Below are 25535 nucleotides of genomic sequence, written 5' to 3' on the forward strand. Positions count from 1 at the left end.
GCTAGGTCAGTGTTAAGACAAGGTGGGAAGGAAGGATTTTTCAAAATTGCAGTCCCTGATATTAGGCTTAAAATGGAAGTTCTTGGAAAAATGGAAGCAGAGTTAAAAACTGACATGCACAGGATGCAGCTCTGTCTTCTGCAATCATGGGCTGCAGTAAGTATGGTAGAAATAGAGGCAGGAAATATGGAGATGTTTTTCTAATGATTTGCACAAGAAGTTGCCTTGCAGACAGGAGCATTGTAGAATCTCCATCACTGAAAATCTCTAAGGACAAGCTAGGTAAACATCTGTCAGACTAACTGGGGTCCTTTTCATCCCTGTATTTGTGATTCCTTAGTTCACATTAGTCATGATGTCTAAATTAAATTAAATAAAATCCAAAAAAGAAATCCATTTTACTTCACCTGTTCCTCAGTGAGTGAACTGTCTCTGCAATTGTAGCTAGTGTATCTTTTTAGATAATATCAGAGTTTCCCTTGCAGGATCAGAGATGTAGGGAATTTATATAGGCCAGAAACTCTTGGCCCTTTTGAGAAATCATGTATATTTATCTATATGTCCCCCTCTGGCTATCCACACAAGCACTTGGTTTCTTTATGGACTTGAAAAGTAAGGTGATTTTTATGCCTGATTAGATTAAAACTGATCTTTTCTTTGCAGTTAAAAATGAGTTTTGGAGGTTATCAACATCATTTGGATGGATCAGTCTTCCTTTTGTTTCCTGTATTTTCACACGTGTTTGTACCTGTTTTTTGATAGGGGCAGGGGCAAAGTGTTACCCTATAAACTGGCACCTGTGTGTATAGTGCAGGTATAACATTTAACAGCCACGTTTGCTGTCCTTTCTGCAGTCCTGGGACCTGATGGCTGAATTAAACCACAGGGTTCCCTTGGATGATCACTCAAGGTGGATGGGAGTTCATTCCCCCATGCTAAAAATTAACTGAAGCCAGTGCTGCTGAAGGAAGCAGTAAATGGGCCTGGGTGTTTGGTGGCAGAAGAAGACACAAACCCTCCCTGTCTTATCTCACTTTTATGCTGGGGAAGGGCAGTTGTGTGCTGGGCCCAGCTTTACAGGGCTGTGTGGCTGGCAGGAGCTGCTGTGCACTGGTTGTTGCCAGGATATTCTGTGTCCTGGTGGCTGCACTGCTGGAGCTGGCGCCTAGCAGGAATCAGGGATATCCTCTCTGGTGGTGCTTATTTTCCATCCATGCATTCAGTCTCCTCCTTCAGGGCAATAAACCAAACAAGAAGGTTTGGTAATCAAAAAATCCAAAATGATTAACTTGTGGTTTTTCAGTAACACTTGTAAATCTTGCCTTAAGAAAGTACGTGCATTTGAAAAAAAGAGTAAATTTATCTAGAGACTGGATTTACCAATAAATTTAGATAAAATAGGTTTGACTGTCTTGCCTAATGGAGTCTCCTTTTCCATAACAAGGCTATTTGTCATCCCCTTGATAACCTCACCTTTGTTAAGTGCTTGGAAACTATCAGCAAAGCCTTTGTTGTAACCAGGATACCTTCTTGCCAGCTCCTGCTTTACCCATTACTAAAGTGGTAAGCAAAAAAAAAGAGTAAAGGAGGAGTTGTTTAAACTCATTATCAACATCAAGTCGTGTTTAGCAACAAATCCAAAAAAAGACTAGAAATTGGAAAATAAGCAATATCTTATTTCCTTCCTTAAATATTGTGACAAACATTGCCAGAAGGGTAATGCAACTTGCTTTTATAAACAGTGTTTCTACATTATCTTTCATGTTCTTATTTACATAAGATGGGTCAAATTCAAGGAAACCATTAATATTTTAGAAAGAGATAGAAAAGCGCCTGTTTTGATATTTTTTAAAAATCTACATATACTACATGATTTTTAAAAATTCTTTCTTTGCTGCAAATCTCTTTCTGGTAGATTAATTGATGATCTATTTTATTTCTTTGTTTTAATTTTGAGATCCTTTAATGCTGCAAGTGCTTTGGTTGTTTAATTCTTTTATCCACTAACTTTTAAAAACAAGTTAGGAATGAATCAGAAATTGGCAAATATTTTGTCTATTCTCTGGCAAAATAAAATATTATCTGTTGTGATAGTGCAAAGACACAGAGAGAGAATTTTGGCTACTGTGGGGGGGCTAAAGTTCACCCTCCAAACTGACAGCTGCCACACAGTGTGGGCAGAACATTTATTTTCCATTCCTTTTGCAACTGAGCACTAGGAAAGTAATGGACTCGAGAAGTTCAGCTTGCTTTTTTTTTGTATAGCAAGGCAGACTTTATGCATGAAATATCAGGTTGAGATCACACCCTGCCTGTTAATTTTCAGATCTGCATTTCATAAAGGGTATTAAATTATTAAATACCCTTTATTTATAGTATATGCATCAGTTTAGCCAGTAGCCTTCTAGGGTACTAAATCTGAAACAAACAGAGTTTGATTTGGAAACTCTCCTTTGTGTTCATATCAGAGAAAGGTCATCTCATAGGGTTTTATGATATTGATTGTTTCAAAACTCAATTTTTTTAGGACCACATGGCTTTTTTGATTGTAGATGTTTATAACTCAAGTATATTTTAGGATTGGGGTTGTATGGATACTGTTTTCTTAAAGGAAACACACAGTTTTGAGTTGAAGCAATGGTGCAAAAGACAGATCATTGCAATTCTTGCATGCTTCTCACAAAAGTTGAATTCTCTCCTGTGCCAAGGGATGAAAGCAAGTTTATTTGGGTTTATTCGTCAGTAAAATGCATTTGGATAACAGTCTAGGCTCTTAGTAAAGTAATGGGAATAATATTAATAATAATATTAATAATTGGGCCAGGTGGTCTCTCAGGGTGCCCTCCAACTTGAGCTGTTGCCAGACACATAAATTATGGAGCAAACAAGAATATTTTTAAAGGCAAAATTTTCAAAATAACCTGTTGTATATCCAAAGAGGTACAAGAGCAAGAGGTTTGCATCTTCAACCCTTGATGAGACTGGAAGAAATTGCCAAAGATAGAAAAGATGGAAGGGTTTAAGCTGCAATGAGGAACATGTATCAGGCCCAGACACTCAGCTCTCTGTGGTCCATGAGGTTTAAGAAAACAATTTCTCTTTTAAAAGTGAGCACCTGAATTGTTCTTTGAAAGTAAAGAGCTTCTAAGTCTGACAAGACGATTTCCTGAACCTTCATTTTGTGTTAAGTCTGCTTAAATCCATTTTTAGCCATTGGTTTGCTTTTGTTTATTGTTCTGAATGTTATATTTTCTAAACAATACACAGAATAAATGCTACCTCACAATTTTGCTGTCATGCAAATAAAGCTGTGAAAATGCATGAAAATTTTCATAGAAAGTCAACTCTGTTCATCAGGGCATTGATTAGGAATACTTGGAATAACAACTGGGTAGATCTCTGTCAGTTACACAAGATTAGTACTGGGCTGGAATGATTTCAGCTTTAAGTTGATACATTAAATCATTAATCTCCTAAATGTAAGTGAGCCTGACATAATTAAGTTATCTTAATCCCTAGAGGTTTTAGCTTTCACTAAATGTCTGAGCACTGAACTAGTTAATATGAAGCTGCTTATAATGTCAACTTTATTCAAAGAGTTTTTGGGGGTTTTTTTCTTCTCTGACACCTCTTTTCCACAAGGCACTTGCACTGAGAGCTGCATCTGTTCATATTTAATTTTTATACAGCTGTTAGAGACACATAGGAGAATATTGAAATGTGAGACTTAACTATTTCTGCTTCCTAACAGGAATATGAACAGTGGTTATGCAAGGCTGCTTCAGTCCATTCAGAGGATCATTTCCCAGGAGGGCTTTGACGGCTCTGACCCCCAGGTACTGAACACCCTCACACTCCTCTTTAATCCTGGAACTATTCTTTTCTTGCTGTTCTTGCACAAGGTCTTGGACAAATTATTAAAGAACAAATTGTTTGTGAACGTTGGTAAAGTAAACAAGCAAAATAAATAGTGTTGTTCATGTTTTAAGGTTTTGTTTGTTTGTTTTTTTTTTAATTTTTACCTGTTACAGATATGCAGAGAAAGAAATGTAAGGCAGCATTAGTAAAATGCATTTTCTGTGCAATTAGTTAATAAATGGATGGCCAAATATAATGGAAAGAAGCAAAACACATTTTCACTTAGAATATTTGTTTTTCAAATTATAATCTGCTCAAGATTCTTGAAGTTAAACATTTACCCCTAAACTTTCAGGGTTTTTTATTGTTGTTTTAACTGGTGTGAATTTTTTAATTGATTAAATGGTGGCATCTTTGTGTGGTGAGCATTGAAAGAGAAGTAAAGAAATAAGAATGCTATTTCAATTTACAAATCAGCTTGTCAGCCTTCCAAAAATCTCTGTACTCTTCGTAAAGTATTACCAGGCTTGCAAGGGTTCCTCAGGGGTGAAGAGATAGATGAGAATCTTGACTCCATGATCAGAAGGCTGGATTTATTGTTTTATTATATAAGTTACATTAAGACTATACTAAAAGGAATAGAGAGAGACGTTCAGAAGCTGCTAAACTAAGAATAGAAAAAAGGAATGAATCAACAAAGGAGCTCTCTCTGATTCTCTCTGGTCTTTTGATTGGCCCTTAATTGTAAATATGGAATATGGGCCAATTACAGATGCACCTGTTGCATTCCATAGCAGCAGATAATCAATGTTTACATTCTCCTTCTGGGGCCTCTCAGCTTCTCAGAAGGGGGAGAAATCCTAAAGGAAGGATTTTCCACAAAAGATGTCTGTGACAATAAAGTATAAAATGTGGGAATCAAAAACTCTTTAAGTGTAACAACATAGGCTGGAAGACCTTTTCTAATTTGAGCAGTGCCCTGTAAGCTATTCTGTCATGTTCAGTAATGTGGCAGTCCTTTGGAGCTGATGGAAATAATACAATAAACTGTACGGATTGATGCTCAATTGAAAGGTGATTATTGCTGTACAGTAGAAATGCCACTGCAGTAGAAGCCAATTAGCACAGACTCTGGAGAGCCTGAAATTATTTAATTCAAATTCAATGTCTTAGGAATATTAGTTGTTTTTTTTTCCTCTGTTGCTTAAGTGCACATCAAGAGCTACCTGAAGCTGCTGGAATAGCCTGGGAGTGGTTTTTGCAGGGAGATGGTGCAGGAGGGGCTGTTCTCCTGCGTGCCAGCGGGCTCTGTGAGAGTTACCTGCGCGCAGCCCTCGCGTGGAAATGTCGGTGCCCGTGCTCAGCCGAGATGTCTGCGAGGGTTTTGCCCTCCCCTCGGTGCCACTGCCAGCCTGGAGAAGGCCATTGGTCCCTGCCAGGCCCCTCTCCCCGCGGTAGCCATGGCAACAGGGACGTGTGTCATCCTTGGGGATGCTCCTCCTGCCTCAGAGCCCTGGGTGACACACACACCCTGCCAGCCTCCTGCCCAGGACAGCAGCCTCTCGTTGCTTATCTTTCTTTATACACACCCTTTTATATAAAAGAAAATGAAGGTTTTTCAGAGGCAGCACTCGTGTGGGTTTTTTTTGCTTGCGAAAATTCAACATCACCAATCGTTGTTTTCTCTGTTTTTTGTCAGTGGTTTCAAAATGACTTACTAGTGTCACTAAACAAAACCTGAACTTTAGCTGAGATGAATCTAACAGTGTATTTTTGCTCAATAATACATATAAATTTCAAAGGTGAAACTTTAAAAGTCAGTTTTCAGGCCAGTTTATTGATCTAGAAAGCCATTAGCACTATGTAGTTCTTTCTGTTTCGAGGGAGGTAAGGCAAGCAGTTTCCTGGAGAGGTTTCTATTATTTTCTTTTAATATTCCACTTTTCCCCTTGCATCATCTTTCTTTGTACAGTCAAATTTTGTACATTTAGAAGCCTTGTGTAATACACACATCTTAAAAATGTCTCCAGACTTGAATGTAGCAGTGGCCTGGAACACACCTTGGATCTTTTACTTGCCAAATCTCTGAGCAATTCCTTGCTATTTCATTTCATTTCATTTCATTTACTGAGCTTTCTAAAGTGCTTTTTAAGCAGGCAGGTGTGAAGATTGTAGAGTAAGGAGCAGCCTGTATCCTTCTGGACCTGTGTATAGTTGCCATATATTATCATAAAAGCTTCTGAGAAGTTTGTGCGTGTACTCCCACCCTTCAATAATCCCATACTTGACTGGAAAAACTTTCAGATATTTTTTGGCTGCTTTCACATCAATTTGTCAATGATACTTTGATTTACTTCTTTATTTGAAGAAAACTGAGCAGGATGTGACTCATCCCAGCTGAGAGGTGGTTTGACACAATTGGGAAAATAAGTGAAAACCACCATTAGAGGCTTGGTAGCCTTTCATAAAATGCTCCGGCATCTCTAGGACCTAATACAGTCAGTTAACATTAGTTAGTAGTTAATAATTAGTTAATATTTGGAAAATCAGAGTTGGAATTATCTGGAAGCTCCAAATACAAGCCTTAGGTTTACAGCCTTCCCAAAGCCTCCCGCTTACTCCCACTTATTGATCCTTAAGTGGGAATCCTTTACAAATGGATCATGGTATTAAGTTATATAGAATAGCACCTCTTTGTTTCAGAGAGTTTTGGAGTTTTCGTGTTTGACAGCAGAGGTTTAATAGGCAACTATTTCCTAACGTTAATTTTGTATACTTTGGAGGCTTTCAGGGTAATAGTTGAGGGGGATTTATTTTATTGTTTTCTTGGAGGTGGGTTTTCTGAATTCTTCATAATCTGAATTTCTGCTGCCAAATTAAACACTGTTACAAGAATTACATTTTTTTTTTAATTGCAAAATAAATCCAAACTTCCAGGCTAATGTGAATATTAAAGATCTAGTGGTGCTTTTTAAAAAATGTTACTTTACTCTTTACAGCAGGCTGGTTGTGGAAGAATATCAGATTTACACTTTTCTTACATTTCAGTTTCGGAATAATAAACTAAAATAGAAATAAATTATATTATGTATATTAGTATATATCTTTTTGTATAACAAATTATGCTGATAGAAGTTCTATTACTGGCCAAATAAATACATCTGATATTATCAGGTGTCTGAATAGCTTTATCTTTTACTACTCTTATGACCTGATGTTGTGAAATAAGCATCTGTCATCCTCTCTCCGTTAACAGAACAGGTCTTTCCTCTGTATGTTGTTCTTATGGATGTTCCTCATAACAAAAAATATTTTTCTCATTTAAAAAGTTTCTGCAAGTTTTATCTATGTTTGTGTTGAAAATTTGAAATACTGTAATGCTTTCTCTGTCTGGTAATGTCCATCATACCTGGCTAAAACTATTTTTTATATGCCTGGTTGTTTTTTTTCCTGTTGCTTAAGTGCACATCAAGGAGTGCCTGAATCTGCTCTGGTCAGAAGTAATTTAAGAATATTAGACAAAAACTTCTCTTTTTTGCTGTTCTTTTAAAAACTGAACACCTGATCTGAGAGGACACCATACAGAGAAGTGTTGTCTTATCCTGTACTGACATCCTGATCTTTGTACAGTGGTGTAAAGAGTTCACTTTTTGTAACTAAAGCCTAAAAGATGCAAAGCCTGAGACTAAAGAAGCCAAAGTTGAAGCACAGATCGCTTCCCCAGGGACTGGGGGTGAATTGGCAGATCAGCTCCCTGGGTGACACACAAGTGGATAAAAGCAGAGCCATGTGGGGCTGTGTCTCACACCCAGGCTCTGTCCTACCCAACATGGGTAAGGAAGCTTTTGGAACAGCCTCTTGTCTTGTCCAAACCTTTCCTCTGGATTTCCAGAGCAGCTGGGCCAAGGTTTGTGCTTGAGAGTTGCTGTTTATTCCAGCTGTTGGAAATTAATATCTGCTGATGCCTTGTGCAGGCTACCCTGGAGCAGAGGCTGGACAGAGCTAAAGAATAAAGCAGGGATTGATTCAAAGCATCTCCTCCATGGATCCACCTTGGGCAGCACCAGAGCCCAGCCAGGGCTGCACCCAAGATGACCCAAAATGGCCCCAAAATGCACGAGCGCTCCCGGGCTCTCTCCCTGGGATCAGTTCTGCTCCATTTGCACCTTGCAGTTCATTGTCCCATTCCAGCTTTAGCCCAGGCACTCCCACCCTGCTTGTTTTTCTCTCTGCAGCCCACAGGGTTTGTGCTCTGGGCTGAGATTGGCATCATTTGTCCTTGGTGCCCAGCTGGAGCAGGAATTGTTTTGTCTCCCTGCTCTGTGCACAGAGCTCACCATCCCTGAATGTGAAGCCCAGACCCACACACTAAAGCAGCACAGAATGGGGAAAATAGAAAAGCTAAACCTGAGGCATCGGTGCAGTTTATCAAAATGCTTTTCTCTAGTGAGAAGTACTTGCAAGCTTTTACTTATCAAAACTAGCATTTATATATATGTGTGTGTGTGTGTATAATTAAAGAAAGCTGGTCTTCAAGTATGAGCCCTAGAAATGTTTCTTTGATCACCATGTGCAGGAAGTCTTTCAATGAGGGAGCTCCTTGTCTGTCTCTCAGCCACTGATAGCAAATATCCCTAAAGACCTTTCCAAAGACCACCAGGAAGGGTTGCATCAAACAAGCAGAAATGAGAGTTGTCATCATGAGAGAGAACATTTTTGCTTTGCATAAACAGGTTAAAACTTTGACTTCATCATCTGTCCCTTCTGAAAAGGAGCTTTAACTTGGCCACTGCCTCTAAAGCAGAGCAGAAGGGACAGTCTGTCCCCATCACACTCTGTGTTTCCACAGCTGTGGCTGCAGCTTGGTGGGAAGTAGTTGAAAGGGACATAAATGATACTTGGAGACCTCTCAGGCAGTGACAGGCCCCTGTGTTGGTGAGCAAAGCACTGGCCTTGTTCTCTCAGAAAAAGTGGAACTGAAGCAGAGCATGGAACAGTCAGGTTATGGAAGTGGCACAGCAGAAAGGTGAAAATAGAGGGAGAAGTTGTGTTTGGTTACTCCAGCAAGCTGCCTTAGAACTGGGAGCAAATACGTTTCTACATGATTTTTAAGACAGTGATGGAGGGTAGAAAGGATGTAAAGTGCCCTAGTGTTACTAGATTTTATTTCAGAATATACTTATATTTAGCTGGTTAAAAAATACAAATTAGTATTTCTCAGTATTTTCATGTGTCTATTAGATTATCCATGGTATCTAAGCAGTGAAAAAAAATCCCATTCCACTTGCAATTTTTATGAGATTGACAGTGATTACTGTGATAACATAAAACACACCATTATTACAGCCATGCATTCTAGAAATTGTATTCCTCCTAGCGTTGAAAAAATACCAACTTCTTTATTTTTTATATGTTTTTTATCCTCAAACAGAAAAAACAAAGGAACGTTTTGAGGATAGGAATTCAGAGCCTGGGTTCCATCTTGTGGGGTGATGATGTTTGTTGCAGTGATGCTCCCGAGGATCCTCGGAGCCTGACCAAATTCCTGTATGTCCTGCGTGCCCTGCTCAGGAAATCCCTGTCTGCCTGCATCGTCACCGTGCCTGCCCACCTCATCCAGGTAGGAATGCTGCTTCTGCTGCCTCTCAGAGCTCCCATAGCACTTAGCTAAACTTTAAAAGCTACATTAAACAAACAAAAAAAAAAAAAAAAAAGGCAGTTCTGGACATTTTTTAAAGCCTTTTTGTTCAAAGTGTGAACTTAAAACATGACTATATCTTACACTTTACACTTTTGTGGGAGAGTCCTGCTGCAAAATCTACAAAGAACTGTGTATAAAATTATTTTAGTTAGTAGTCCACTAAAGCACACAGGTTTTGGGGGTTTTATTGATGGAACTTCCAGGGTAAACAGTGCATGAAGAAAAAAGAAAATTCTCTTTTCTCAAGCACAAAAATAGGAACACATTATTCTGGAAGAGGGTTTCAAGAAAATGACACAAAAATCTTGCCCAATTATGAATTTTAGGAACAGTTATGCCAAATGTTGGTCTTATTCTTTTTTTTTAAAAATTGACAAAATGTCCAAAACTGTAAAAAAGCAAATATCTATAGTAATCTCTTTTTCAATCATTTTTACAACGTGTTTATGTACTTTCAAAAATGCTTTCAAAATGCTTTTTGGAGTATCAATACAAGGCTTTTCAGTTCTCTGTCTTTATCTAAAGTGCTCATTATAGTGATATCTGATCTTGTTTTTAAGGGTGTAGATTTGCTCCATAATTCTAATATCCTCTTATACTGGGACTAGGAGCAAACCAGTTGTAGCGTGAGTCATTTTCCCAACTGCAAGATCCGAAGCAATTAACAGCATTGTTCCTGATAGTATACAGAGACTTCAATATATCTTCTGAAAGTAAACTTTTTTAGCAAAAGGAAAAATGTAGATAGTCTTTTGTTCTGTGAGTGTAACTTACAAAAGCAAAAATGTTATTATTCACAATGAACAGAGAGCCTATAATTTTGTGTATTTGATTTGATCCTAGTAAAAAAGTACTGGATAAAACCTCATATTATGCAAAATATTTTCATGCTAGGTGAGTTTATCAATAGATGAAATCCTGGCTTAGGTAGATACATGACTCACACCTACTGTATTTGTTAAAGGTCTTTGAATACCTGCAAATGTTATTTATTTAAATGCAATTAATAATAAATGCAATGCAATTAATCCTTCAAAAACAAAGAAGGTTGATTTTCTAGTTTTACCATTGTAGTCAAAAGTGCGTGAATATTTCTCTTGCAGTACATACCTCTACCTCCTTACTTATTATTTTTAAATATTAGCTGGCAGTCTGCCTTCAGAAAGAGAGGCAGTTAAATTTAATGCAAGAAATAGAATTATTGAATGTAAAAACTATGATCCTGCTTCTAACACACTGGAATTGCCTGTCCATAATTGGGATATATTTCCATCGTGGTCTTCTTTATGTACCATGCCAATAAAAAGAATGTTTGTGTTGTAGAGAAGTACAGAAGTGTCTCTAAGATAGAAACTAAAGGTTGCTTCAAACTTACTCAAGAATTTGATCATATTGATGAAACTTCTAGGGCGAACAGTGCATGAAGAAAAAGGGAAATATATAAATTCCAGGGAGTTAGAATTAAAATTATACCTCGTTCTTTGAATAACTGAGTTTTTAATTTTAGCAGTAAGTGCTGGAAAATTCTGAATTTAAAAAAAATGAATGTGCAGAATCTTTGCCTAGATGTTTTAAACAAACAAGGGCATTTGTTGCAGAATGAGCCGTTTGTCGGGTGCAGGGGAAACTCGGGGCTCAGTTTGAGTCATCAGCAAGTTCCATTTATTGAAGAGAGCATCAGACACTTATGCAGCAAGAAATAAGCTCATGAATATTCTGTAATTTACACTGTCCATTAGCCACACCACAACATCAGCTCTTCCCCATTCCTTAAAAGTTACATCTCTCTTTTCTCATGTCTCCTTCACTATTTATTATCACACTACAGCTAAGTCCAAAGACACACTATCTTGCAGGTGCAAGACTCAAAATTAGCCACAACCTTGTACTTTTCCAATCTCTAGTCAGCTAAAATCCCAACAGGCATTAAAATTATTTTGGTTTTTTTTTTGAAACCGTGGAAGTTGGCGCGCCCTTTGAGCAGCGTGCTGTGGACAGAGCTGTCGTGGGGAGGAGCAGAGCTGCTGAGGGTCCCTGGTAGCCCACAGGAGTGAGTTCCCAGAGCCCTGCAGAGTGAGCACAGTGCTGGCCTCTCCAGGCAGCCTGCCAGCAGCCCCTGGGAGCGTGTGTGCAGCCTCGCTGGCACCGATAATTGGGGATGCTGCCCAGCGCCGCCCAACATGTGCGCGGCTGCCTGGTGCTCACAGCAGCTGCTCCCCTTCCCTCTGCGCGGCTCCTCTCCTCTCTGCTGCACTCGCACACGCAGGAAAACGTCCCTTCTCCCAGCACAGGGAGTTTTTTCCTTTATTTCCAAGTGTATCTATGTTTAATTCCATCAGCCAGCTCTAGCACATGCTTTATCTGTCGAATCTTCGAGTCAGTGCACTCAACACGCAGAGAATTCACACTGCTGTCCTGAAGATGTAGTAAATTCCCCAATTTTTTTACCCTGAACCACTCTAGTGCAACTCTAATAGTTCCTCTGCTTCCCAGGTTGTAGTGAAGCCCCTAACTAAATTAATTGGGTGGCCTCCATGTAAATTCTTTGCACGTGTAATTCTCACGAAGGACATGTAAGTTCAAAATCACATTTAAGTGATTTTGTTCAAAATCACATTCAAAGTTTTGTCTGGATGGCAGATTCAAAAAAATAGCTTTGTCCTTACCTGCTTTGCAATGAGGAAGTATATTTTTGGTAGTGACATAATTTACCTTGTCTGTGTCAATCTCCAGTACTAGTTGCTCCAGTGAAGAAGAAATAAAGCTATTGGTGGTACTGATTTTTGACAGGGGCAAATTCTTTTCAGCAGAGAATTCACACTGCTGTCCTGAAGATGTAGTAAATTCCCCAATTTTTTTACCCTGAACCACTCTAGTGCTACTCTAATAGTTCCTCTGCTTCCCAGGTTGTAGTGAAGCCCCTAACTAAATTAATTGGGTGGCCTCCATGTAAATTCTTCGCACGTGTAATTCTCTCAAAGGATGTGTAAGTTCAAAATCACATTTAATCAAAGTTTTGTCTGGATACAAAAAATAGCTTTGTCTTTACCTGCTTTGTCATGAGGAAGTATATTTTTGGTAGTGACATAATTTACCTTGTCTGTGTCAATCTCCAGTACTAGTTGCTCCAGTGAAGAAGAAATAAAACAATTGGTGGTACTGATTTTTGACAGGGGCAAATTCTTTTCAGCCCAGACTAATTCTGGTTTTTATATGAAGTATATGAATAATGTTTATATATTTTTTTTAATTGTTTTTTTTTCCTGTTTTTTGCCAAATACTTTGCATGTTGTACTGTGACAGGGAGTTCACAAATTGACTCTATTTGGTTTCTTTGTTTTTCAGAAAGTTTAATTTTGCCTTTACCTTTCATATATTATCCTTTTTTTCTGGCTGGTGAAATTTTAAAATGATCCTCCCTATTTAATATTTTCTGTATTCTGGTTTGCAGTTTTTCTCATGCTGCCTTCTTAATCTGTTTCTAAACAGTCACTTACTCTTTTAGATAAACAGTAATGTTGTTATTGTTGGTTCACTTTTCCTAAATTCTCATTTCTGGTTTGACTCTTCAGTGATTGCAGAGCATTAAATAGTGATTTTGTTCTTGATGTTTTTCCCTCTGTGATCCAAATGCACCAATGTGGCTCTTACATTATTCCAGCAATCCATTGTCTTGGATTTAATAACTTGGAATTGCATTTATCCAAAGATAATGCTCATTAATCCCAGCCTGATGGGACAGTTCACAATGTCCTGTAAGGCTGTATTTTGGTAAAAGACACAAGTTTGCAAAAAAAGTCTGTTGGTGTGGAGTTTTTCCAGAGTAACTGGAAAAAAATTGTAGTCCACTAAAGCACACAGATTTTGGGGGTTTTATTGATGGAGCTTCTTGGGCAAACAGTGCATGAAGAAAAAAGAAAATTCTCTTTTCTCAACCACAAAAATAGGAATACACTATTCTGGAAGAGGGTTTCAAGAAAATGACATAAAAAACTTATCAAAATATGAATTTTATTCAGGTGATATGTGACAAGTTTTTACTTGATTGATATTTTCTACCGATTGAACATCCTCTAATCTTACACTGTCTGTCAGGTAATAAATATTGAGCTACTTACAAGTGTGATTAAAATAGTTGATGGAAGGTTATTTTTCAAGTCTTCCTACTGCTTCTTGAAAATGCATTGTGCCTGAGAAATCATATGGTACATTTGAAAAGGGAAAATTACTTCCATTTTTAAAATCTAGCATTGATCAAGGAGGGCAGATTGAAGAGGCATTTCATTTGTTGTTACAATTTCCAAGTTTAAGGAATATTATAAAAGCAAGTAAGAATTCTTTTCCTGTGTTTTGATAATCAGTGCATTTAAATACCTAAATTTAGAAAAAGAATTATTGTGCAATTGTGTGAATGAAAGGACTTGAATGTCACTGGTCTGTAATGGAAAAGTCCTAAATTAGAATTTAAAATGTTTTCCCATTGTATTTTTTTTTCTTTAATTGCTAGAAATCTTTGGTAAATCCAAGTAGATCTTTCCCTCAAAATACTAAAGAATGTTTTTAATTCTATTCCTGTCCTTCCCAATTTTGTATCTCTTAAGTAGTAGTAGATTTTTTTGAGTAGATTACTATATTCAATGGGGAAAGCAGAGCACTTGTTAAAGCCATCCTTTATTTTGAACTCAAAGCTGGTATTACTGCTAAGGACTAAAAACCATATTAGTCAGCATGTACCAAGGGAAATTAATTGACTAATGAAAAGTCAGTATGAATAACTCTTCTTACAGAGCCTGTACTCAGAGTCTGCAGTTCTGTTTAGCAAGGTATTTTCATTATTTCATCCAGTAGATTAAAAAATTAATTTCCTACAATATTAATGTTTTGAATTCACCCAAGTGCAGGAGTTACTGATTGTTTCAGTGTAGAAAAATTCAGAAACAAACCTTTTCACCTCCCAAGCCTTTTGTGTTCACACTGAGTGATTTAGCATCTAAACTCCAAGTCAAGAATCCATTGCTAATATAGGATTATAAGATGTGAGCTCCTATAGCTGGTGAATTTCTCACAGTTTGAAATCTTTATTCCTATGACAAGAACTAAGAGTGATTGCCTACCTTAGAGCTCTCACTCCTGAGAGTTCTCTGCTGTAAAGTGCTGAGTAACCTCCAAATGCATTTGATGAGGTAGCTGCACAAAGATTTGTATTGAGATCCAACATCATGTGGGTTTTATATCATAACTAAGGAAACTTTCAAATTTCTCTGCAAAACAGAAACCATGAAGATGCAATGGTCGTCATATTTTTCTGTATGGTTTTTTTATTTACTTGCTTTTTAATGTTGCATGTTGCTTTTTATTGTATGTGAGACATAGATTTTAACAGCAGTAGAAATATTGTAAGTTTATGACAGGTATTTTGGGTTATCCACATAGTTTTAGGTATGAGTATTTTGGTTTTAAACATTCGTAAAACCATCTTTAAAATTCTGACTGACTAGGAAGCTCAAGGAAGTGTCCTATTCAAAATTTAATTTGGGAAACAGTATTTTTTTTTCATTTATCTTATTGCTGATGGTATTTGCTAACCATGCTGTAGAAGAAATAAATAAAGTATTATGTGATTTCATAGAATCAGATTTTGCCTGCCAACAAGCTGTGTTCTAGCACTACCACTTCTGATTTGGTAACAACTACCCATTTGAAAAACAAATACAATATACAACTGAAGCAGGTTTTGTCCCCACATATTAGCTGTCTGTTAACCAAATTAACTATATTAGGGTGAATAGTCATGCTCTCTGTTGAAGTGACATGCCTAAAACAGCCTTGTCATTTTAATAAATTTTACTTTTCAGAAGGACACTATATACACATCCTCCCCATCTCTCTTTAATTAAAAAAAAACTCTTTCCCAAAATGCACACGTTAAACTGGAGCAGTGCAGGAGCACATGCAAGGTGGCAATTTTATTTCACGTTTTAGGTGCATCAACTGAAAATCCGCCTTTGAAAATCAGGTGAGATTTAGAAGCAAGTCTTTGAACTACAGCAGCAGAGCTAAACAGTTAAATATCCCATCACAGTATGGAGATAGTCATCTGTTCAAGCATATGGAATCTTTTGGCTACTGGACTGAGCAGTTAATATAATGCCCAGTGTCCAGACATGGACACAACTGTTATGGAAGCAGAAGGGAGGAGGCTCATCTACTGAGCCCACTGATAAGTAAAGATTAAAAGAGTGACTTCAAATAATGCAGGGCAAAGGAGTTATTGCTTTAAGCAAGTCATTCTTTTAGAAAATGCAATGCAGTAATTTTTTCCCCAAAGCTTTTTTTTTTTTTTTTTTTTTTTTTTGCTTAAGTTCAGGCTCTAGGAAAAAAAATAAATAAATAAAAGAAAAAGCCCTGTGACTAGCCTTAAATATAGGGTTTATCTGTTCTGTTTCAGAATCAGAACAAAGAAGAAAAATTTTGCGTAAAACTATTTTACATTTAAATCCTTGCATGTGTCCATCTGATTTCCATTAAGATTTCCATCTGAAGTGATTTTCACAGAAGCAAATATTGAGCTCCTGTGCAATGTATGCTTAGGAACATTTTGATGGGAACTTTTGGTGTTGTTTAAAAATTGTGAAATTTCGGAATCCAGCTCTGCCTCTTTTTGTTTAGACATTCTCTATTAATTAGAATATAATCATAATAAAAAGGAATACTGCATCTTTAATGATGTTTTTGTGCCTGTGTAGTTAAGCTTTAATGCTAGGAGGAAGAAAAAAAAAATTAAATTAGCCTTGTAACCTCTTTCTCTTCCAGACTGATGATGGAAAATAAAAGCTCTTAGCCACAGAATGTAACACTTAGAATTAATATTTAATTAGACCAGCAAATTGTACACCGTGGCTGAAAGCTTCCAAAGAGTTGTTAGTGCCACAATTGACCTACAAGTTTAATAATAACTCACTTCTAGGAGCAAGTGCCAGTTCAGCATAGTGGAGCCACTGTAAGAAAGTCCTGGGAGATTAAAATCAGCAAACCAAATGGCAGGCGAGGATTCCTGGGATGGAGCCTTCTGGAAAGCTGGGAGCTGGAGTGGCTTTGCAGCCAGGATTCAGATGAGAACAGTGGGCAAAAAAAGCTGATTCCTCCTGTTCTGGGAGCTGCTGGTTGTAGGCCAAAATCTTAGAACAGATTTTTTTCTAAATGTTCTTGCTGCAGCTATTAATTTCTATCACAAATCAAGCAGTGAATGGCTTATCTTCGTCTTTTAATTCAGTTTTAATACGAACATTGTCGCTGAATTCACCGGTCATGGATTTTGCTCATGGAAGAGAGATACATTTTTGGTATGATGTGTCATTTAGTATGTTTGTATTGCAGAATGTTTGATTTTATAGCATCTTACTGCTGCATAAAGGAGTCCTTGTTAGAGTTAGATATGGCAAGCAATTTGTGGTAATATTGTGAAATGTATAAATTAAATATGAAATGAGCATACATTGTAAAATACAATATTTGGAAGGTCAAATAGCCTAATCTTGCTTTTCATTTTACGAAGAATTAAAATATAAAAGCCTGGAACCCTCCATTAGACATCCATCTGAGCCTTAATTCCATGGCAAATTATTCTAGTGAAATAGGGCACCATAAGTTCAAAAATGTGCAAGCACACAGCAACAGACTGAGCAAGGAGCGCTCTGCATTATTTATCGGCTAGACCCTAAATAATTAAAGAAATGCCTACTCATTAGTTAAAAATTAAAGCAGGGAGGCCCTTGCCAGCAGAGGGAGCAGTCATGTCTTTGCTTGGGTCCCCTTCCTTTCCAGCCCACCCATCATTTCCACCCTACCTCTCCTTATTGCCCAGCCAGTTTCCCATCTGGACCCGGCTCTGCCAGCCTGCTCCTGATGACAGCCTGTAATTTTGTACTGGATAAGGGATTCGTTTTTTAAGTGGTTTTTGTATTGCAGAGTCTTGCCACTTGGTTATCAACGCCAGTTAGGTGTTCCTTTTGATGCTTGTGTGCTGGTAATTGAAATAATAGTGCAGGTTCTTTTTGGGCACCTGGGAATAAAATGAGATTCACTGTTTAAAGAATTAAAGTTGCAGTGAGTGTTAGCCTTTCCAAATTAGTAAGAAAACTGCAATGACTTTTTTATTTTTTTCAGGCAAAATGGCAACAAAAGGAACTCCTGAACCTTTTTCTTATAATGAATGACTCCAAATGGAATCATAGGATTTTAGTTAAGCCAGTGGGTTTCAAATATGTAATTTTGGCAGTTTTGTTGTGGCTCTTTTGTTGCATGACTCATTCTTCAGACTGCTTTTGCATCCCTGTTTTATACTGCCCTATGACCAACTTGTAGCATGGCATATTTTCTGTGTTCAGTTTTCTAGAGGAATCTGCTGAAATGACCAGCTCATTTTTTCAATGCTTGAAGACCAGAGATAACTTATAGATTTCTAATTATATGCTTTTACAACAGTGAGACAATCTGATTAGTGAAAACCAGATAATGTTCAGGAGAGGTGCTGGGCTCACCTTAGCCCACATCTTGTACTGATTTCTTCATTCTTGTACCGATTTCTTCCTTTCCTGCGTGGAAAGTGGGCTCAACCAGATTTATTTAATCTCCAAATAAATGCAAGAGCCCCATGCCCCAGCAGCACTCAGAGTCACCTGCAGCCTGTGCTTCCAGTCACAGAATGCTGAGGAAAGAGAAGAGAAGAGAAAAGCACTGGGCAGGGCTCAGCTCATGGAGTGTCACCCTTTAGCACACTGCACATCTGTCACCTCTTTCAGCCACACAATAACAGGATTTTCAGCTTTCTGGGCTCCCACTCCCACACCATCTTCAGCATGTTTTGCCCCAAATCCAAGGATGCACCTCCTGGAGCAAGCCTCATCTGCAGTGGGAGGCTGAACTGGGGTCCCTGCTCACTCCTGGCTGCCTTTTTGCCTTTGGCCAGCTCACACCACACCTCTGTGCTTGTTCCTGACCTGTAAAGGAGGAGTGCAGCCCTTGCCTGTCTTTTGTGAAGCACTTGGAGATCAACAGATGGAACTTTTGATTTAAGCTGCTAGACTTGGTCCATCTTTTTTAGGCTGCAGCAGCAGCAATTGTTATTGACTTGCTTGATTTATCCCTGTTTAGTGAGCTCTCATTTCGCTGCTTTCAGCCTTTAGGTCTGCCCTTCAGTGGCAGAATAGACATACTTCTGATTTTGTAAGGTGCCAGGGTTTGCTGGCCTGAGATGCTTTCATAGCTCAAGTAATGCACAAGTCCTCTTCAATGAAGATCCAAAGTTTGGCTTTTGGGGTTTTTTGTTTGTTTTGGTTTTTGCTTGTTTTTTTGTTTTTAAGTGTGTAGTATTTACTTTTTATTTCCTGGCTCATTATTCTTCCTGAAAAACTATCAAAATTAACTGTGTACAGTGTCACCCACCTTCATCTGACATTTTATGGTAATATGCAAAAAACACTGCAGAGTTACCACAGCAGAGGCAACTATCAAGACAAAGTTATTAAAAGCAACCTTAAGAGAACAACCAAAATCTGGAATTAATTTGTTGTGTAACATATTGACCAACAGATGCTTTGTTACTCTCTTCCCATTTTTATAAATATATTGCATCTAATTGCCTGCTCTTGTCTTCACTACTTGTCCTTTCTTTGCTTCTGCAAATTGTATAAAATTTTTCAAATATGTTCTTTACTGCTTTGAATTAGCTGATGTGAGTAGCTATGTTATTTAGCTATGACAACATAATATATTAATATTTATATTATATATACATAATGTATATAATTGTCTATTATCCATTACTATATATAATAATAGATACATAATATATAAAATCTTTATATATATATAAATATATATATAAATAGATTATATAATTACAATATTATACATTAATGTTATTTTACCTCTAAACAAGTCAACCAAAATCAGTTTTTCTCTTGTTTCATCCATACAGGATATTATACCTAAGTTTTATGATAGTCAGTAAGGTTCTTCAAAGGTAAAAGAGGAATCCCCAGGTGTGGGTTTCTCATCACTGAAGGCATTGTACTTTGCAGCAAATCCTCTAAGTTTATTTCTCGAGCCTTCCAGCAAAGACATGGCACTTGTGCTCAGTTTTCTGGTGAGATTGGTTTGCACAGATTTCTGCACACCAAAATTTGTTAATGGTCATTTTATATTCCCGTGGCCTGAGCGTACATTCATTTTAGATCCAAAATTCAACATTCAGTTAGGAAATTTACTGTGTGCAAACACTCCTAATCACTTTGGAGTTGGAAGATGTGTAGAATTTTATACTTTACAGTCTTTAATAATTATCAAATAACACTTTTTGGCAGAGCAGTTGTTAATAATTTATTTTGGGTATTTTTGAATAATAATAATACATTAATACTTTGAATCCTGCTATAATCATGTCCTATTATTGTTTGTGAATAATAATCAGAATAAGTACACAAGCTGGATCTCTCTATAAAACTAATACAAGGGGCCATTACCTAACTTCTTTTACCAAAAGAAGATGTATGGGTAATTCTGAATTTTTCTTGAGTAGTAATTATTAACAAATAGTCATAAATATTTAAGTCACATTTCTGAATAACTTACATTTCCAATGTAAAATCCTTTGGAGATGAAGTAGTAATGACAAGTGGTAAATATTTGTGTATTGTGAAGTCATTACTGCATTATTGTGTGATAATCTGTCAAAAATATCAAGGATTATTTCATTTATTGAATATCCAACCATTGTTTCTTTTTAGTTCAATTTGCCTGTCTCTATTATGGTGCTAAGCTTATTTCAGTTTTATGCTACAGAATGTACCAGAATTTTTAAAAAAAAACCCAACCAATTTTTTAGCTTTTCTTGAAACTTCACACACCAAAATTTGCTTTAATTTCACAAGATTCTTATTATTTGGCATGAACTTGCTTGGTGTTTATTATTGAGACCTCCTTTCACATGAAGTGTTAGGATTTCTGTGTTCACCTGTTGGTAACAACAGAGATTGTTGCCTCAAATTAAAATTTTACCTGGGCTTGGGAGAACTGTCTGAATTCCTCTTTGCTGTCATACAAAACACTGAAACTGGGTTTTGTCCCAGTACAAACAATATTTGTAATTAGTGGTATAGGTGATGAAATTGAAGTAGGATTCAATGTATTAATTCTTAATTAAATTGTTTAAAATAAAATCAATGAGGGGATTATATTACCAGAATGTAAAGATACAGAAGTAGCCCTCTACCAAAATATAGGCCTAATGTCTCTCTGAAAAGAGGTGTGCCCTTAAAATACCTTCTTTTCAATGCAGTATGTAAGTCCATATTAAAATCATGTTCATGTACTAATCAGAATAAAAATGCAAATATATGCAAAAAGGCTTCTATTTATATTATATTTATATTTATATATATTATATATATTTATATAGGTGGTAGTTCTATCTTATTGTAGATCCTTAACATGAGTGTCTTATTTCCTTTTAAATTTTGAGATTCTTTATATGTATTATGTAGAAAAGTTCAGGCTGTCCAAAGAAAAATTTCCACTCCCTGACTTTTCTTTACTTATGCAGTGCAAGCACTGAGGATTTGAATATTTTCATTACATAAATGTTGTGAGGTTTTTAATTTTTTAGAAACTGGCAAAATGACAGGACAGATTTTGGGTGTTGGAAAAATTTTGACAGGGAATCAGAGGAGAGCTAGAAATTAAACCAGAGTGGGAAAGACAGATTTTTTCCCTAATAGGGAATCCAGATGAACCAAGATTCATTTGATTAATAGTAGTAATGATAAAATTGTGGCGCATTGAGAACTCAATCCGGTAGAAACACACAATATTAATTTCAGTGTGGAAGTTTGAGCACACAGAATTTCTGTTGGTGGAGTCCCATGCTTTGTACTCAAACACAGAACACGGGGCATTTTAAACAGCTTTTGTTGTAAATAAATATTTTTAAACAATATATAAAACAACTGATCAAATTATTGCACAAATAATTACTCAAATCTTATGCACCTTCTGAAAATAAATTAGTAAGGCAAAGCAATCTTTTTCCATATTTCCCTTGCCCAAAGCTGCCTGAGCACGTGTGCAGTTCCCATTTCCAGAGCCAGCTCGCTACATGGATTTTCCTGACATGTTTTGAAAGTACACTTTGGTTGAACCCAAATATTGCAAGTTTGCACTTAAAAGAAAATGTCTGTCTCAAACAGGAGCACAAAGTAAGATACAGAATGGATGCCCAGCCCAGCCTGCACAACAGGATTGCTACCATGTTGTTAGAATAATTATATTTTGGCTGAACTAACTAATTTATAAAAACTGTGGCACATCTAGCAAGACTGAAAACTTTCCAAGACTGGCTTTTTGGGTTGTTTTGGGTTTGTTTTTTCTTTCATTTTTAGTATAATTTAAAACAATACCTCTTGTAGCTGCCAACAAACTCTTTCCCTGAATCTCACCATTCCTGGCTTCCCTCCTAACCATGTCCTGGCTCCCCTCCAGAGCTGCCAAGTTTATGCCAGAAGCAGGAGGTATATTTGTATGGGGCTGGAGGAAGATCTGGAGCTCTGTTAAATTTTCCAGCCCAGATGGGGCAACATGATTTGTGTGTTTATGTCAGTGTGCCATACATCACAACTATCTGTGTGCTGACGTCAGCTTTGATCGGGCATTAATGTGCTGAACGCTGCAAACTAGAAAACACATGATAGATACAGATCTATGGCAACAATGCCACATAAGCAAATGTCTGTTTGGTGTGGCCATCCACTGTGCAAAATATTTCCCAAGATACACTGCATTAAGCCAGGGGAATATTTTGACACACTTCAAAAACAAAAACAAAATCAGCGTGGGCAAAGAGAGCACCATTTAAGAAAGCAAACCCTTTCAGAGGAAGACCTGAAACCCAACACGTTAGGCAAAGATTGAGGTGCTGTCCCTCACTTGAATCTCAATTTTGAATTAAAACCAAATAGGAGGATGCTATTCTTATGATTTGCAGGACTGTCAGTGATGGGGGTATGTTGCTGATGGTTTCTTTCCACAGTTTTTGTGACCCATTGTTATCAAAACTGGCAAACAAAAACATCAGCAGACAGCAAATGTTTTTTTCAAAGGATGGTTTTGTTTTTGGTTTTTTTGTATCAGGAGTTTAGCTTTCTTTCATCAGTGTTTATTTATTTATATAAAAGTTTTTTGCTTCTTACTTACACAAATAGCATCCAGCAGCCTCCTGAAGAGCTGACAAAAGATGGCCATTTCTGGTCTGTGGGGTTACAGAGGTCACTGATTACTTTAGATTTACATTTATGCCATCTTTATGTGATTGCCCCCATAGAATAAGGATTCCATTAAAATATAATATATTGTCTCTCTCTTCCTAGAAGAGGAAATGATTTGCAAGCCAGCTTCACAATAGCAAGGTGTGGGGATTTATGTGTGGGCAATGTCCTTTTTACCTCACATCACTTGTGTTACTCCTCAGAAAGGAAATTCTGTAGGGTGACAGCACTTTATCATCCTCCATGGCTAGATTTGTGGGTAAAATGGAAGTTCCCTGGCTCCACGGGGGTGGATGCTCTTGGCCTGGGCACAAGAGGCTTTGAAAAGAGCCCCCTCCCCAGGATTTGGTGCCATCTGGCCCAGAAGGTGGGGAAAGGAGGGGGTGTGAAGGTGCCATGGGATCTGTGGGTTTAGGGCTGGTAACCTGAGCAGATTGGGCTGTCCCAGGCAGACCACAACTTTATGTGGAGGTCAGGCAACAGAATTCTGTTTGTTCTTTGACAGGAGCAGGAGATTTTCGCCTTTGGTGTCTGCTCTGTAAGCTTCTCTGTGGCTAGAAAATAATGGTTATTGAAATGTGGGTTCTTGGGAGCAGTTGATCACCATTTTTATAAACCTGAATGTCAGTACAATGCATGGACTGTTCTAACATGTCTGGGGATGTTTTAGTGTCTCTGCTCCTAATTGATGAATTGCTATTATGGAATGGTTTAGCAGTATTTAAATTTACCTTTCAGAATAAGCAGAAGTCATACAGTTCATGAAAGAAGTGCAAAATGTACAAAATACTTTAAAATGAATGAAAAATACCAAACTAGAACCTGGGGCTGCAGAGCTAATTCCTTATAATTGTAATGGGTATTTTGAGATGATTAGTCTTTATACCCCTGAAGGTTTGATAAATGTAGCACCTACAAGCACCAAGAACAAGTATTATAACTATTAAGATAACTATTTGTTATCTTCAAGAAATATTTTGATTTTTACCACAGAAATGGTTCTCTTTTTTCCTCATTAAATACTGACATCATCAAAGCATTTAAGAACATTTTTTCTGACTTACCTCTGAAGATTTCTGTTGTGACCTTTGAATGTCTCTCTGCTATATAAAATTGAGTAAAGAAAACCATGTGGAAAACAGCTTATTTGAGGCATGTGACTGTACATTGTAGAACAAGACATAAGGCAGCACGTTAAAAATTGCAAATATATTGAGAAATGGTAATGGTGATTGAAGCTTTAGAGTCATATATTGTGCAGAGAGAAACTTTTACAGGGAAAAGTGCTGAGAAACCAGCATTGAGTTCTCCGTGTTCCACTGATAGCCAAAATGAATAATTGTGTGGGCTCTGCTTGCTCAAAGTATTAGAGATGATATGCCTAAGTGTATTAAAAACCAAGGTTTTCAGAACCCAAACAAAAACTGGGCATCTGACTCACAGCAGAAATCAATGAGAGATAAGCCTAACACATGGCTTGTAGATATTGCTGATGTGAGCAAATGCTTGTTGTGAAGATTTAGGGAAATGTTAATTTAGTGCTAAGTTAGCCCTTTAATGGTTTATCCTTGTCAAATATTTGTTTTCTTTAGACACATACTTGAAGTCTTTATTTTTTTTAAGAAAAAAAGCCTTCTAACATAATTTCTATGTATTGATGACCTATTTTCCCCTCACAGTTTGTCACTGAGAAGACCAAGGCTTGCTCTGTGAACATTAATTACCTTTTTCATCACGTAGGATGTGTATTTTGTTTCCATGTCTTACAGAATAAAGCAATTATGGAACGTGTAACAAACTTGTCAGATATGGTGGTTGGTCTTGAATCATTTATTGGCTCTGAGAGAGAAACCAATCCATTGTACAAGGATTACCACGGTGAGTTCCATCTTCAGCAAGGCAAAAAGTCTGCCCTGGGTGTTTCTGGGGCACTTAGCAGCTCGCCCTCCAATTGGGTATCTGCTCTAAAGCAGCGTTTGATTTCATTTTGGAATTATACCTCTTAAATGTTTCCCCTTGCCTAAGCAGCCTTGAGTTAGGGAAATTTCCAGCAAAGTGCATTAAGGCTGCAAAGGAAACATGGCAACTCCTTGCATGTTGTCAAGCTGCATTACTGAGGCATGGCTCAATCAGATGTACATCTCACCAGGCAGGCTTTGGGGAATTCACATGCAGGGCAGGCTTGGCAATCATCTGACCAGCGAGCTGGACTTGTCATGAAATCAATACTTTCTAATCTGCCAAGTTTTAAATTGAGAACACGGGAAAACATGTATTTTAGTTAGTAAGGTGAATAAACTGCCGGATTATGTGCTGAAAAATAAGGCTCTGTTTTGTCAGCTATAGGTTACAGCACTTGCGCTTTTAAGGAAATGTAAAATATGAAACTGATTTTGCTAAAAAGTCATGTAGCCTTTCAAGTGTTTTATCTTCAAAATGGGTAATGGTGCTTAATCTTGCATTTTCTTTCCCAAAGATTTTTGTCAGCTGTTGCAGCAGAACTATTTAAATTTTAAAAATAATATTAGAAGTTGTGCACAGCCAGAGCAGTGGATAACAGTTTTAGCTAATCCAGAGCACTGTGCATAAATTACAGCTCTTATTATTGTAATATTACTGTAGTTCCATGGAAACCTTCAGCTGAAAGTAAACTGCTT

At 37.3% G+C, this 25535-nt stretch overlaps 1 protein-coding gene across 1 annotated transcript in view; it reads left to right on the plus strand.

Moving 5' to 3' along the window:
* The window catches only part of ELP4 (elongator acetyltransferase complex subunit 4), a 142946-nt gene that overhangs the window by 37898 nt on the left and 79513 nt on the right, over positions 1-25535 (plus strand). The window contains exons 6-8 of the mRNA XM_063160553.1: positions 3752-3836; positions 9290-9478; positions 24648-24756. Coding sequence (XP_063016623.1) covers positions 3752-3836; positions 9290-9478; positions 24648-24756 — 383 coding nt within the window. The remainder of the gene's footprint in view (positions 1-3751; positions 3837-9289; positions 9479-24647; positions 24757-25535) is intronic.

Source organism: Melospiza melodia, chromosome 6 (genome assembly GCF_035770615.1).
Source record: "Melospiza melodia melodia isolate bMelMel2 chromosome 6, bMelMel2.pri, whole genome shotgun sequence".
Taxonomy (NCBI): Eukaryota; Metazoa; Chordata; class Aves; order Passeriformes; family Passerellidae; genus Melospiza; species Melospiza melodia.